General features: G+C 40.5%; 1 protein-coding gene across 2 annotated transcripts in view; it reads right to left on the reverse strand.

The window, feature by feature from the left end:
* bmp6 (bone morphogenetic protein 6) overlaps positions 1–13,774 on the reverse strand; it is a 135,295-nt gene that overhangs the window by 33,033 nt on the left and 88,488 nt on the right. For both annotated transcript variants that reach the window (XM_067981965.1, XM_067981966.1), the window contains exon 5: positions 9,620–9,817. In XM_067981965.1, coding sequence (XP_067838066.1) covers positions 9,620–9,817 — 198 coding nt within the window. The remainder of the gene's footprint in view (positions 1–9,619; positions 9,818–13,774) is intronic.

Below are 13,774 nucleotides of genomic sequence, written 5' to 3' on the forward strand. Positions count from 1 at the left end.
ATATATTAAAAGCGCAGTGGCCCCAATACCGGCCCCTGGGGAACACCACTGTAAACTTCCCTCCAGTCTGAAAAACAACCGGTCACCACTACTCTCTGCTTTTCTCCTCTGCTTTCCTTCCATGGCCACCCAAGCAGCCTTTATTTCCTTTGCAGGAAATCTCATCCAGGAGCGTCTGAAGTTTGGTCTCACTGAAATCTTGTGTGCTCTTCTTTTTGGGCGCCCCTGCTAGATCCTTCACTTGAAGGCACGCTTTAAAAGTGACATAGAATCATAAAAAGGTTACAGCACGGAAAGAGGCCATTCGGCCCATCGTGTCTGCGCCGGCTCCATGCAAGAGCGATCCAGCTAGTCCCACTCCCCCGCCCTTTCCCCGATAAAATTACACACAAGCCACCCGTTACAGTCTGTCAACTCACTGAGCCAAAAAAAAACATTCCCTATTTACCTGCTGCGCCTCCTGCCTGCAGCTTCACTCTTCACCCATTCTTGGCTGTGCTCCTAATTTCCAACCCCCACACCCCACACACTATCACACGGGAGTTGTGCTGAACTGCCAATGGATATTTAAATGAGCGGACCCAGCAATTTATGGTATAAATGGCCCCATGGAATTTTTGGACTCAAGTTCAGGTGGGTCCGACATGAGATTGTGCAGATAAGCCTGAAACACCAGAACGGCTCCTCCAACACCGTGGAGGCTTTTAAAACCCAAGCTTAAAAGTCACCCAATCACTACTTTTTGATTTACCTAGTCTTCTACATTTTTCAACCTTGATGGTGTTTTGGCACTTCACCATCGGTTTTGACAAAACTGCCACACAACAGTTTCATTTTTTCAAGTAACTTTCATGTCCCAACCAACACACTATGATGCTCATTGACTGAACTTCCCAAAGGTGGCTGACAACCACAACTTGCATTTATATGGCACCTTTAATGAAATAAAACTTCCCAAGGTAGACAGGAGTGTTATCAAACAAAATTTGATACCGAGCCAGCTAAAGGGGCAGCCACCAATGGCGGGGCAAAGATACACAAGAGGCCAGAATTGGAGGAGTGCAGAGATCTTGGAGAGGGATGGAGGAGGTTACAGTGATGGAGAAGGGGCAAGGATTTGAACACAAGGATGAGAATTTGAAATCAGAGGCATTGCTGGACCGGGAGCCATTGTCAGTCAGCATGCACTGGGGTGATGGGTGAACGGGACTTGGTGCGAGTTCGGATATGGGCAGGAGAGTTTTGGATGAGCCCAAGTTTACGGAGGGCTGTAATGGTTTTCATGTGCGGGGCTGGGTTGGAAGAGGTGAACAGGAAGTAGGGGGGCCCTGCAGAGCCAGGAGCAGCCAGTAAAGGGGTGAGTGAAGTTCCTTTCTTCGCCTGCTCGCGGGTAGGCTCCTGGTTCTCTGAACTTCTCAAACAGCTGCTGGCGCAAAACCAGAAGCAAAAATGCACGACTACAAGGGACCCAACCTATATAAAGTAAATGCAAAAGTCATGCAATCAGACGTTACATGGTCAGAATGTCATGTTACCAAATCTCCAGGAATGCCTCCAACCAAAGCTGGCAACCCTAATGCAAACTGTTACTACGTGGCATTTTAACATCTTAAAGTGGGTGCTTCCTGTAATGCTAAATAGTTGTAACTACTGAAGGAAGATATTCTAATAGCTTAGCACCTCTGCTAGGAAGTCAAGCCAAAAACAGCTTCTGCTAGCATAGCCCCCTACCTAGAATCATAGAATAGTTACAACACAGAAGGAGGCCATTCAGCCCATGCCGGCTCTCTGCAAGAGCAATCTGGCTAATCCCACTCCCCGCCCTTTCCTCTTCGCCCTGCAAATTTTTTCACCTTCAAGTATTTATCCAATTCCCTTTTGAAAGCCATGATTGAATCTGCCTCCACCACCCCCTCGGGCAGTGCATTCCAGATCCTAACCACTCACAGCGTAAAAAAAGTTTTCCCTCATGTCACCTTTGGTTCTTTTGCAAATCACCTTATATCTACATCCTCTGGTTCTTGACCCTTCTGCCAAGGGGAACAGTTTCTCTCCATCTTCTCTGTTTAGACCCTTCAAGATTTTGAACATTTCTATCAAATCTCCTCTCAACCTTCTCTGTTCCAAGGAGAACCACCCCAGCTTCTCCAGTCTATCCACGTAACTGAAGTCTCTCATCCCTGAAACCATTCCAATAAATCTTTTCTACTCCTCTCTAAGGCCTTCACATCCTTCCTAAAGTGCGGTGACCAGAATTGGACACAATACTCCAATTGTGGCCGAACCAGTGTTTTATAAAGGTTCATCATAACTTCCTTGCTTTTGTACTCTATGCCTCTATTTATAAAGCCCAGGATCCCGTATGCTTTTTAAAACCGCTTTCTCAACCTGCCCTACCACATTCAACGATGTGTGCACGTATACCCCCAGGCCTCTCTGTTCTTGCACCTCTTTTAGAATTGTACCATTTAGTTTATATTGCCTTTCCACGTTCTTCCTACCAAAATGTATCATTTCACATTTCTCTGCGTTAAATTTCATCTGCCACGTGTCCGCCCATTCCACCAGCCTGTCTATGTCCTCTTGAAGTCTATCACTATCCTCCTCACTGTTCACTACACTTCCAAGCTTTGTGTCATCTGCAAATTTTGAAATTGTGCCCTGTACACCCAAGTCCAAGTCATTAATATATACCAAGAAAAGCAGTGGTCCTAGCACCGACCCCTGGGGAACACAACTGCATACCTTCCTCCAGTCCGAAAAACAACTGTTCACCACTACTCTGTTTCCTGTCACTTAGCCAATTCTGTATCCATGCGGCCACTGCCCCTTTTATTCCATGGGCTTCAACTTTGCTGACAAGCCTGTTATGTGGCACTTTATCAAGCGCCGTTCAGAAGTCCACATACACATCAACCGCATTGCCCTCATCAACCCTCTCTGTTACCTCATCAAAAAACTCAATCAGGTTAGTTAAACACGATTTGCTTTAACAAATCCGTGCTGGCTTTCCTGAATTAATCCACATTTGTCCAAGTGACTTAATTTTGACCCGGATTATTGTTTCTAAAAATCTCCCCAGGTTAAACTGACCGGCCTGTAGTTGCTGGGTTTATCCTTTCACCCTTTTTTGAATAAGGGTGTAACATTTGCAATTCTCCAGTCCTCTGGCACCACCCCCGTATCCAAGGATGATTGGAAGATTATGACCACCATCTCTGCAATTTCCACCCGTACTTTCCTCAGCACCTAGGATGCATCCCATCCAGACCGGGTGACTTATCTACTTTAAGTACAGCCAGCCTTTCTAGTACCTCCTCTTTATCAATTTTTAGCCCATCCAGTATCTCAACTACCTCTTCTTTTACTGTGACTTTGGCAGTGTCTTCTTCCTTGGTAAAGATAGATGCAAAGTACTCATTTAGTACCTCAGCCATGCCCTCTGCCTCCATGCACAGATCTCCTTTTTGGTCCCGCCCCTCCTCTTACCAGCCGTTTACTATTTATATGCCTATAGAAGACATTTGGATTCCTTTTTGTGTTAGTTGCCAATCTATTCTCATACTCTCTCTTTGCCCCTCTTATTTCCTTTTTCATTACCCTCTTAACATTCTATATTCAACCTGGTTCTCACTTGTGATATCAATCTGAGATCTGTCATACGTCCCCTTTCTCTGCTTCATCTTACTCTATCTCATTCGTCATCCAGGGAGCTCTGGCTTTAGTTGCCCTACCTTTCCCCCTCGTGGGAATGTACCTAGACTGGACCCGAACCATCTCCTCTTTAAAGGCCACCCATTGTTCGATTACAGTTTTGCCTGCCAATCTTTGATTCCAATTTAGCCGGGCCAGATCTGTTCTCAACCCACTGAAATTGGCCCTTTATTTGGAGTATTTTTACTCTAGAGTGCTCCTTGTCCTTTTCCATAGTTAATCTAAACCTTATGGTACTATGATCACTGTTCCCTACCTAGTTCCTATGTTGCATGGCATAATCCCAGGGTAATCGTAAACTGCTTCCTTTATCAATTCAGCAGCACATGCCCCAGGTAGATCAGGATTAAGCAACCAGTTGTGACCACTCAGGGAGAGTAACTAATTCAACCAGCTGCTGATCTGTATCAAACTTTCTCAGTAATGGTTCTGAAACAGGTGAGGTGCATAGCCAGTGATCTAACCTGCACCATACATTTTCAATGCCATTTTCAATTCCTTCAGCCCCATGCAACTTTGCCTATACTCATTTAGACAGGGCTTGCCAGTAAATGAACGCCCTGTTAATGGAGTGACCCTTTTATACAAGCTCAGGCACCAATTCAATCGTTAGACAATAGTTACTTCATGGGGACAACTGGATAAAAGGATTTCAGTGCCTACAGGGATATTCCCATTAAGGTTTTTGTACATGTTAACTACGGCTGTAACCCTTCGAACAGATTGTTTTGTCTTCTCCACACGCTAATGAAACTTTAATTAGGATCACTACAGATGTATTTACCATCATGTCATTAATCGATAATATATTACTTTGTGTTGCATTTCCACACACACCACTGGATGCCTCATTAAGCTAAACAAGAAGCTGTTTGCTTTGAGATTCCACTGATAGTAAATGCTACAAAAGTGGTACCAATAAAATAGTTTCTGGTTTACTTCCTGCTCATAAAACTTTATGCCACACATTAAATGGCCGGATCTGCTTCTAACAAGCTGCATGCTGCTAAACGAAAGCCCCTCAAACAGCTACAATTATGTTCAAGTTATTTAAAAAATGTTAAGTGACAGCTCATCAACCCACAAAGGCATTAACCCTTTCACCAAACCATTTGTTTTATACTAGCATCCTTGTTAAAACAGTAAATACTGGTTGTGCTACAATTAGGTCATAATGAAGGAGGAGGAGTGTTTATCGTGGGGTTTAGTTCATCAGAAATAGTTTGAGCGTGAGATTAAGTCGAGCGCGGATTTCTTTTTTTTCCCCCCTAACAGTATTTCTTTTAGCTCAATATTTAGGCAGCAGCCTTCCACACAGCTAGTCAGACATACAATTATGTCCACATTTTTCTGCTGCATAAGTTGAGAAAAAACAGGGCAGATCACAAATGGGTGGAAACATGGGATCAGCCCTATGATTAATGACTTTCCATTGCTTGCATCTTTTCTTTAATAAAAATGTTTTCTCCATTTAAGGCTGATTGAATTCCTCACACTGGGGATGACAAGTGATGTCAGCCGCTTGCTGGATTCCTACCTACAACTAGCAAGTGGTGAGAGCTTGGATTTACTGCAGCAATGCCAGGTCACTTCATGATTCAGGCAGTTGTCATTGCACGCGTGAGTTTTACTTCATTTAAAATGGTCTGGAATTTTCAACTGATAACTCAGACAGCTTTCAGTGATGAGATTTTGCAGCAAGACCTGGTGCATGAGGTTTACAAAAGCTTGGGTTAAAAACACCATCCCCTATTTTGAGATTTGTGTAAACAGGATTTTTCTTCACATCTAAACATTTTAAGAGTACACTGATGGCATCACACACAGAGTATATTTAGTGTAATCACTACAGCTCCACTAAATTACTGGCTCTCAAGTTTATTTTCCTCCCAAAGTTACGTGAAGAGTTTCTCATGTTTATAGGAATGGCGCCGGGGTAAAGGCTTACTGAGATTTTAGTCGCATAATTGTTTACATGTTTAAATGTTAAATAGCCTTAATTTAAATAAGACTATAGATTATCCCTTGGGAGTACTGAAAGAAGATTTTCTCACATCCTCATTTCCCAAGTACATGGGCAAAAAACTAAAACTAAAAGAAACAAACATTGTGTCATTTTAGATGATGAACTTTGATTGCACTGATTAAAAAACAGCATCTTCACCACTATTGTGTTTAATTACAACATGAATTTGATTAAAATGCAATATAAGTTTTGCATTTTTTTGCACACAGGGAAGTTACAGTACTTGTTTTTTGATTGCAGTTTATTCTCCATTTTATCAAGATACGGTAGAACAAACTAAAACCGAGTTATCTTTGTAATGTATTATGTTATAGTATCAAAAATTAGCTATCTACAATTTAATAAAGACCTGTGTTAAGAACTGATGTGCCAAAAAGAACACTTTCACTGGAGTAAAAAGTCCAAACAATATTAAGTGAAAACATGAGAATTGTTCCATGCGGTCACCTCACAAATGAGAGCAGGGTGAAATAACATTGGTTCATAAAATGGCCATAACTTGAGTGAAATGAGTTTTCACTTTTTGGGTGGTTGATTGTCCAGTTGAAATAAACATACGCATTCCACAATCCTTATTGTAAAATATTTTAGAGTGATATGGTTACCTAAAGTTTCATCAAATGAAATGTCTAGATTTACATAAATCTTTAGTCCTATTGATACAGTTTGCCGATGCTCCGATGAAATTCGCACAATGAGGTCTGTGTTTGATCTCGGAGGAATGTGGTGGCAGAAACCATTTTAGCACCAAAAATGTCTCAAAGAAGATACAACTCATTTGAAGTAAAGGTTTTGGAGGCGTAAGACTAGCCCAGTCTAACTGCCTGAAACATACTGCTATAATATGTTGAAACTGAAAAATTATCGTAAGCATGATATGATTAAGATCTCAATATGTCATAAGTTCAATATGAGCACACAAAAGGTCAATGGAGAAGATGATTCAAATCAGATAATGACATTGAGGGTTGCAAAAAGAAGCCTGGTTTTCCAATCGCCTTGGCACAACGGGTTCTCCCCTGTAGATTTTCCATTTATTGGGAACAGTTAGCTGCAACGATTACTAAAATAGTCAATTTATGGTTTCAAAGCATACTGGCACCATTAAATGAATCTCTTCTACATGGTGCTCTATATTTTTAGAATGCAAGATGATATGGAAGTCAAGAGTCTATAAAAACAAACATTGAAGGCAAGAGACTTCCACTCAACAATTTATTCCTTAAGAGCCAAACCATTTGTAGATGGTCCTGAGAAGAACGGTGGTGGGTTTTAACTGCCACTCTACAACAGTGAAACCAGCTTGTGAAGAATATTCAGAGACCTAAAAGATAAGATTCAAAAATCAAGCCCTCATGAAGGAGTCAAAATTCCTCCACATACCCAGAGGTTATGAAGGTTCTTCAGCGTCTAAAAAGGGTCAGAGTAAATATCTGAAATACTTTGATGGAATACAAGATGGAAGAACAATATTGCTGGCAGACCGCTATAGGTCGATTGGTAGTTTTGCGTGTCTAAGAATCAGGCTTCCTCGGCTAGCAAAGGTTTCCCTCTAAGCTTCTGCAGAATTCTCAGAACCAGAGGGAATGCACATTGAAACATTCCTCCCCAAAAAGAAATAATCAAGCTGCAGTCCTTAAGACCTGAAACAAAATTTGACTAGTCTACTATTACAAGATGTAACCAGAGTTATTCCAGGTAATGCTTGTATGTAACACATGTGTGGGGTATGTTGATGCTACTCAGTTGCTGCTACTTATTATCTGCAATTCTGCTAAAAGCCACGTAGAAGGGGTAATCTAGCAATGTCAATACCAAAGTAAAATCTGGAGCACATCCAGAAAAATAGAATAGGATGCGAACAACTCAATTTGTTGGTCTAGCATATTAAGGACATGTCTGGTCAAAGATGCATTGGACTGCAAATCAGATCCTGAAAGAGCAGAAGCATCACCCACGCCACTTGAAGAAATAGATGGCCTGTCATGTAAAAAAGAGATATCTATCTAGATACAGTGTATAACTTAAACTGCTTTAGTATATCTGGAGACATCACCAGGGTGAAAGCAATGGCTGGCTTTTGATTAGTCTCTGCTTTGAGACATCAATGTGTGTTCTGGAAACCACGGAGTTCACTGAAAAAAAAACTCCATGGAGGCAGTCCTGCAGCGGGAACCAAGAAAATGCTTCAACGCTCAAGTTGCATCAACCTCAAAGCTCCAAGATATATTTAAAAGTAAAAGCCGTTGACAGAAGTGGTCATGGAAATCATTGATAATCAGCCATTAAGTGTCAAGCATATCAGTGTAAACTTCAAAAAGGTCCAATTGAAAATGGCTTATGCTTGTACATTATTTTTAATTGTGTCCATTTATACTAAGTGTGAAGACATTTTTTGGCAGTGTACTAAATGCTAAACTGCACTGACAAAAGTTTCAACTCTAAACTTCAAATCAAAAATTTTATCCAAGCTTAGATTATGCGGGTAGAGTTTGCAGCTCACTTATAATCAAAATGAATTAACAGTACAAGTTTGCCTTTTTCTTGCAGTTCATTTCTCTCCCCATCCCCATTTTATGTCCTTTTAGGTTAATATTCCCCAATCTGAACTGGACAAGTAACCTATTCCCACGCCTCTTCTGCTTTTCAGGCAGCCACTTGGAAGTGCAAGTGACCAAGGTCGATTTCCACTTCCTCTTGGCCCCGCTCCCCAAGTGCGGGTGAAATCATGAACTCCGCATGAAAATAGCAGGCACAACCGCAATATAATCGATGTACTGCAGTGTGTTCGCTATTTTTAAGTTATTGTTCAAATAAACAATGGCACCAAAGCACAAATCTCTCTTCTCCGTAGCTCGCTGGCGAAGACAGATGTATAAAACAAAAGTTTATTTTTCTTTTTTGAAAAAGGGTATTGTTCCTCAACTTATATACTGCAAAAAAAAGAACATGTTGATATATGCGGAGAATGATTTTGCTGCTGTTGGGTGGGAATGGGAAATGTGCACATTTAGAAAACAAGTGGTGCAGTATTAGTAAAAGCTACGCAAACTACCAAATTTCAATTGTTAATTTGTAATTTTGGCAGATGATCCAACCACAGTTTGGACATTCGCATGGAAGCAGTGCCCTTAGGAGGAAGTGGATAATTGAAAATACCCATAAATGACAACATCTGTACTAACTTCAACTCAAATACTTTTCATATGGGTGGTCTACCGCCATCTCTCTTGTTCCCCTCTCCCCTACCCCTTTGCCTCTTGATTGTGCCCCTATTTTTATTTACATACACTAAGATTATTGCCACCCACAATCTCTTTACACAGCGCAATATAAATTAGCGTAGCGTCCAAAAGCAATTTGGAAGACAAATAAGATAGGAATACTAAATACATTAAATAACAGAATGCTATTTTTGGAGGGAGCTGCAACACAGGTTTAACAGCAGGAATAAACTAAATTTAACACATGTAATGGAAGTTACTGGAAATGTTTATATTAATTACAATTATGCCAAGGGGGTCTTATTTATAGCATCAGGGAAAGTGAATTATGTAGTACATTAAAACATTATATTATCTTCTCTCTCCAGCTATTGAAGGACCCAAGAAAGTTTGTGCAGTCTCAATTCAATTCTCAACGGACACAAGCCCACAGCACAAAATGCCCTTTGATTCAGGAATAAATGGTAGAAATTCATCAATGTCTTTCGGAAGGACAGATTGTACACCACATACCACGGAAAGTTTTATGACTCTAACATTTAAAACTTTGGTAATATAGCACCCTTTCAATTTAACAATTCAAATAAAATATTCTACCCCTAATTGGCACAAAATCAAAGACTGAAATCTTTCACCCCTCGCTGTTCCCATTTACCAGTTAAACTCGTTGCTCTGGGTGACTCTTGAACTGATGTAGATTTAGTGCGGCCTTGGTGCCTGCGTTTGTTTGCAGCCGATCGCGTTGTTCGAATATGCACCTCACTGACTTTGAAGAAGACCACCATAAAAGGCTGTTTGTCATGGGGCCCATGTAGTCCTATCAGGCCTGCCAATTTGGGGTTGACACCTTGACCTGCAAGAACATAAGACATACAAGTAAAACATTTATTGAATTACACATCTGTTGTAATTTGTACATGATTTCTGCATCAGGTTAAGGGAGTGGGCAACGAGGTGACAGATGGAGTGTAATGTGGGGAAATGTGAGGTTATTCACTTTGGTAGGAAGATTAGGAAAACAGAATCTTGTTTAAATGGTGAGAAACTATTAAATGTTCGTGTTCAGAGAGACTTGGGTGTCCTGGTACAAGAAACACAAAGTTAGCATGCAGGTACAGCAGGCAATTAGGAAAGCAAATGGCATGTTGGCCTTTACTGCAAGTGGGTTGGAGTACAAAAGTAAGGAAGTCTTACTATAATTGTACAGGGCTTTGGTGAGTCCTCACTTGGAGTACTGTGTACAGTTTTGGTCCCCTTATCTAAGGAAGGACATACTTGCCTTAGAGGCGGTGCAACGGAGGTTCACTGGATTGATTCCTGGGATGAGAGGGTTGTCCTATGAAGAGAGGTTGAGTAGAATAGAATAAACTCTCTGGAGTTTAGAAGAATGAGGGGTGATCTCATTAAAACATAAGATTCTGAGGGGGCTTGACTGGGTAGATGCTGAGAGGTTGTTTCCCCTGGTTGGAGATTCTAGAACTAGAAGGCATAGCCTCAGGATAAGGGGTCGGCCATTCAAGACTGAGATGAGAAGGAATTTCTTCACTCGGAGGGTTGTGAATCTTTGGAATTCTCCACCCCAGAGGGCTGTGGATACTGAGTCATTGAATATATTCAAGGCTGAGATAGATAGATTTTTGGACTCTAGGGGAAATCAAGGTATATGGGGATTGGGGGGGAACGTGGAGTTGAGGTCGAAAATCAGCCATGATCTTATTGAATGGCAGAGCAGGCTTGAGGAGCCGAATGGCCTACTCCTGCTCCTATTTCTTATGTTCTTATCACATGTGCTAGTTTTATAAATAATTAGAATATTCCAAAGACAATTTAGGGCCACTTTTTTTCTCCCAAAAAGAAATGTCATTACAGCTGGGACCTGAGTTTGAAATAGCCCAGATGGGAAAGTAGTCATCTTTAAATGCTGCCTGTAATCCAAAATAAGTTTGGGTAGTCTCAACCTAGTTTCTAGAAGGCTACTGAGCAGAGACCAGGGATTGAACCTCATCTGTTTAGCCCAGTACCATTCTGGAAAGAACATTTACCTGCTAAGCTATCAGGAGTTCCTACTGGTCAACTTGATGAATTTCAGAGCATGCCTTTTTCTAAAAGACTGACAATTCCACAGAAAGCCTTCAAATACAAGATCTCTTCCTGACAGTCTGTACCTGGTCAGATGCTCTTTTTATTCAGCACTGTCCTTGTATACGTTCTTGATGATGTGGTGACCTTTTCTAAAGTTAATTGCTGTGAGTTGATTTGCAATTATTTTCTTATTGGTCACGATCATATTTCATTCAAAACGTAACATCCTCCCAGCGAAGGTCTATAGCTGCATGCCACTAGGCATCCATCATTAACCACGAGGGACAGTTCGCGTCGCTGACTTCTCGAAGACCATAAGAACACACCTATATTATGCAGCCTACAACAGAAATCAAACAGTGTTCCACTGCTCTTTTTCCATCGCCTCTCCCCTATAATGGAACACTTTTGGCTCCATTTGGTGCTTCACCTTGAGCAATCTGGTTGAAAATAGATGAAAATCTGATTCAAGGTTCGAGGTAGACAACCAAGGAATTAGTAACCTGCCACGATATTTCTACTGCATGGTAGTTTTAACAAATCCATAAGCATGCCATTTCTAAGTTCGTTTACAGATTCGTTAAAACAAATGCGGAGTGGAAAATATTGGTCCTTGTGTTGTCAGCGATCCTTACACAGTGAGTCATACCATGTTATTTATGAAATAAAATTAAGAAATTAACATTTTCCATACTTTTTTTTGGAATAATCTGGTGTAAAGTGGCAGCAGAGAAAAGTAATCTCAATCTTAGGTGGGTTACCGAGTCTGTGAGGCAGCCGAACATTATTGGTGATAGTAGAAGCTGAAACACACTCTCAACTCTGCAAGTTAATGCAATGCTCTCAACTACCAACTCCTTCAAACCAATTACCCAATATTATCAGCACTGTTTACAAAACAGAAAACAAATCAAAAAGTGATGAAGCACAATTGTTTGCTACGGTTTGATTTTTCTAAAAAAAAGAGGCAACATTTTGTGCTGCTCCCAGAAAAAAAAACTTTGAACTATTTTGTTCTTTGTTTTATTTGTTCCTGGGATGTGGGTGATGCTGGCAAGGCTACGTTTATTGCCCATCCCTAGTTGCTCTAAAGTGATGGGGGCCTTCTTGAACAGCCCTGTGGTGACCGTGTTCCCACTACAGTTGTCTTTTTTTAAATAGTCAAACCTATTGGGTAGCAGTTGCACTTGTGTAGCAAAAATGACTAAAATTAATCACTAGTTTTGATAGTGTTTGTGTCCATCAAACCATAAATAATCAATCTGTAAGATGAAATAACATAACGGCAGGTCAAACATCTTACATTAAATATAACAAATACATCACAAGTGTTAATATTTGTCATGCTCAAAATGCTTGCTACTTCACTGCCCCATAACATGGAATCTTAAAACAAAATCAAAAATAAAATTTGTCAAAAAGACTAGCAAAGACCTTAGCGTTTTAATGTAATTCATAGTTACTTAGCATCTACAGCACAGAAACAGGCCATTCGGCCCAACTGGTCTATGGTGGTGTTTATGCTCTACACGAGCCTCCTCTCACCCCTCCTAACCTTTTCAACATATCCTCCTATTCCTTTCTCCCTCATGTGCTTATCTAGCTTCCCCTTAAATGCACCTACGGTATTTACTTCAACTACTCCTTGTGGTAGTGAGTTCCACATTCCAACCACTCTCTGGGTAAAGAAGTTTCTCCTGAATTCCCTATTGGATTTATTAGTGACTATCTTATATTTATGACCTCTAGTTTTGGACTCCCCCACAAGTGGAAACATTTTCTCTACATCTACCTTATTTTGTAATCTTAAAGACCTCCATCAGGTCACCTCTCAGCCTTCTCTTCTCTAGAGAAAACAGCCATGTCCTGTTCAGCCTTTCCTGATAAGTATATCCTCTCAAACTTCCTATTGATCATAAAGATTCAGATATGCTCCATACTTATGTGAGTTCTACAGACAGACAAGAGTTTAAACAGGATCAGGTTACAGTGGACTTTTTGTTTTAAAATAAAAAGCAGTTTCAGGAAACAAATTACGGGTCAAGGCAGCTTTAATGATGAAGGGACATTTCTTTATTACATGTGTGTTCAGATTTTTCCGACTTTCTTTGATCCAGCATAAGTTCAAAGAATAAACGGGCCACACCCGTTTGCCGTGACAGCAAATGGGTGGGGTCCATAGTTAAACACAAACGTGGCTGAAGCAACTATTTCTGGAAAATTATCTTTTCCACAGGAAGTTGATCTGCATGGATTTTCCAAACATAGTTCCTTTTCTCATCTAGTCCATAATAAAATTAGGCATTTAATTCAAAGGCTAAACAATAATATTTTTGGCATCCTGGAGTTCCACGTGAGATAATGGCAGGTTAAGTTTAAAAAAGATTTTTTTTAATATAAAACTCTGTCTAGACATAGGTGACGTGGCAGAAAATAAGGAAAATATTTAACAGATCTGACTAACTCATTACACATTGAACCATAGATTAATTCACTTCTTTGCTTGTATTCCAATTTGTGATCTCAGAGATGTGAGCAATCCCCTTCTACAGATGTAACTATTTATATTAAAGGTTTTGAGCCTGTATAAATGTAGTGCTGTATTGTTTAGAGTCCCTTTGATCAATCAGATTGCAGAATCAGAGATTACTACCCCTTCAACCAATTAGGACCCAGAAGCAAGAACTAATCAGATCCTAGAACCATGCAACCAGGGATCAAATACCAG

The sequence above is a fragment of the Heptranchias perlo genome, chromosome 3, assembly GCF_035084215.1.
Source record: "Heptranchias perlo isolate sHepPer1 chromosome 3, sHepPer1.hap1, whole genome shotgun sequence".
NCBI classification, from domain to species: domain Eukaryota; kingdom Metazoa; phylum Chordata; class Chondrichthyes; order Hexanchiformes; family Hexanchidae; genus Heptranchias; species Heptranchias perlo.